This window comes from Bison bison, unplaced genomic scaffold (genome assembly GCF_000754665.1).
Source record: "Bison bison bison isolate TAMUID 2011002044 unplaced genomic scaffold, Bison_UMD1.0 scf7180017864181, whole genome shotgun sequence".
Lineage (NCBI taxonomy): Eukaryota > Metazoa > Chordata > Mammalia > Artiodactyla > Bovidae > Bison > Bison bison.
Genome location: NW_011494753.1, coordinates 8,275,416 through 8,276,016, shown reverse-complemented (window position 1 = coordinate 8,276,016; position 601 = coordinate 8,275,416). Strand labels below are relative to the sequence as shown.

The 601-nt window shown below is 56.7% G+C and overlaps 1 protein-coding gene across 1 annotated transcript in view; it reads right to left on the bottom strand.

Annotated features, from left to right (window-relative positions):
• The window catches only part of MAN2C1 (mannosidase, alpha, class 2C, member 1), a 12,289-nt gene that overhangs the window by 1,144 nt on the left and 10,544 nt on the right, over positions 1-601 (bottom strand). Inside the window, 2 exon segments of the mRNA XM_010843326.1 lie at positions 65-174; positions 539-598. Of these exon segments, the coding sequence (XP_010841628.1) occupies positions 65-174; positions 539-598 (170 nt within the window).

Sequence of the window (601 nt, the reverse complement as noted above, 5' to 3'; positions counted from 1 at the left end):
GCTGCAGTTCTATCCTGGCAAGACCAGGATCCCATACCAGTCCCTGGGGCAGCCCCCCACTCACAGCGAGAGGCTGAGGACGTTGCCCCGTACTGATGCGCCATACTTGCAGTCATTGAGCAGAGCCAGCCCAAAGCCATGCTCTGACAGATCCATCCAGCGGTGGGCCCACACCTGGAGCGTAGATCAGAGACCTACTTGGTGGCCCCCCTCCTCCGTGTGCTCCAGAGCTCCTAGTCCTAGACTGAGGGATGCTTTGGGACCTCACGACTGATTGAATTCCAGCTCTTACCTCGGGAGGCCCTGGGCACACCACACAGCCTGTCTAAGCCTCAGTCCCTCATCTGGGAAAGGTGGATTAAGAGTACTTACCCCACCAAATGGGCATGAATATCAAACTGAACATAAAGCATTTGGCACAATGCCTGGCATACATGCTAGGAACCATCACGTGCCTCCTCACCCCATACCACACAACTAGTCGTTCCCCAGCCAGGGAGGAGCCAAACCTTCCACCCCACACCACCCCATGGCAGACCTCAAATCGAGCCCAGTCCCAAGAGGTATTGTAGTGGGTGGGCCGCTGCAGATGTCCAAACTG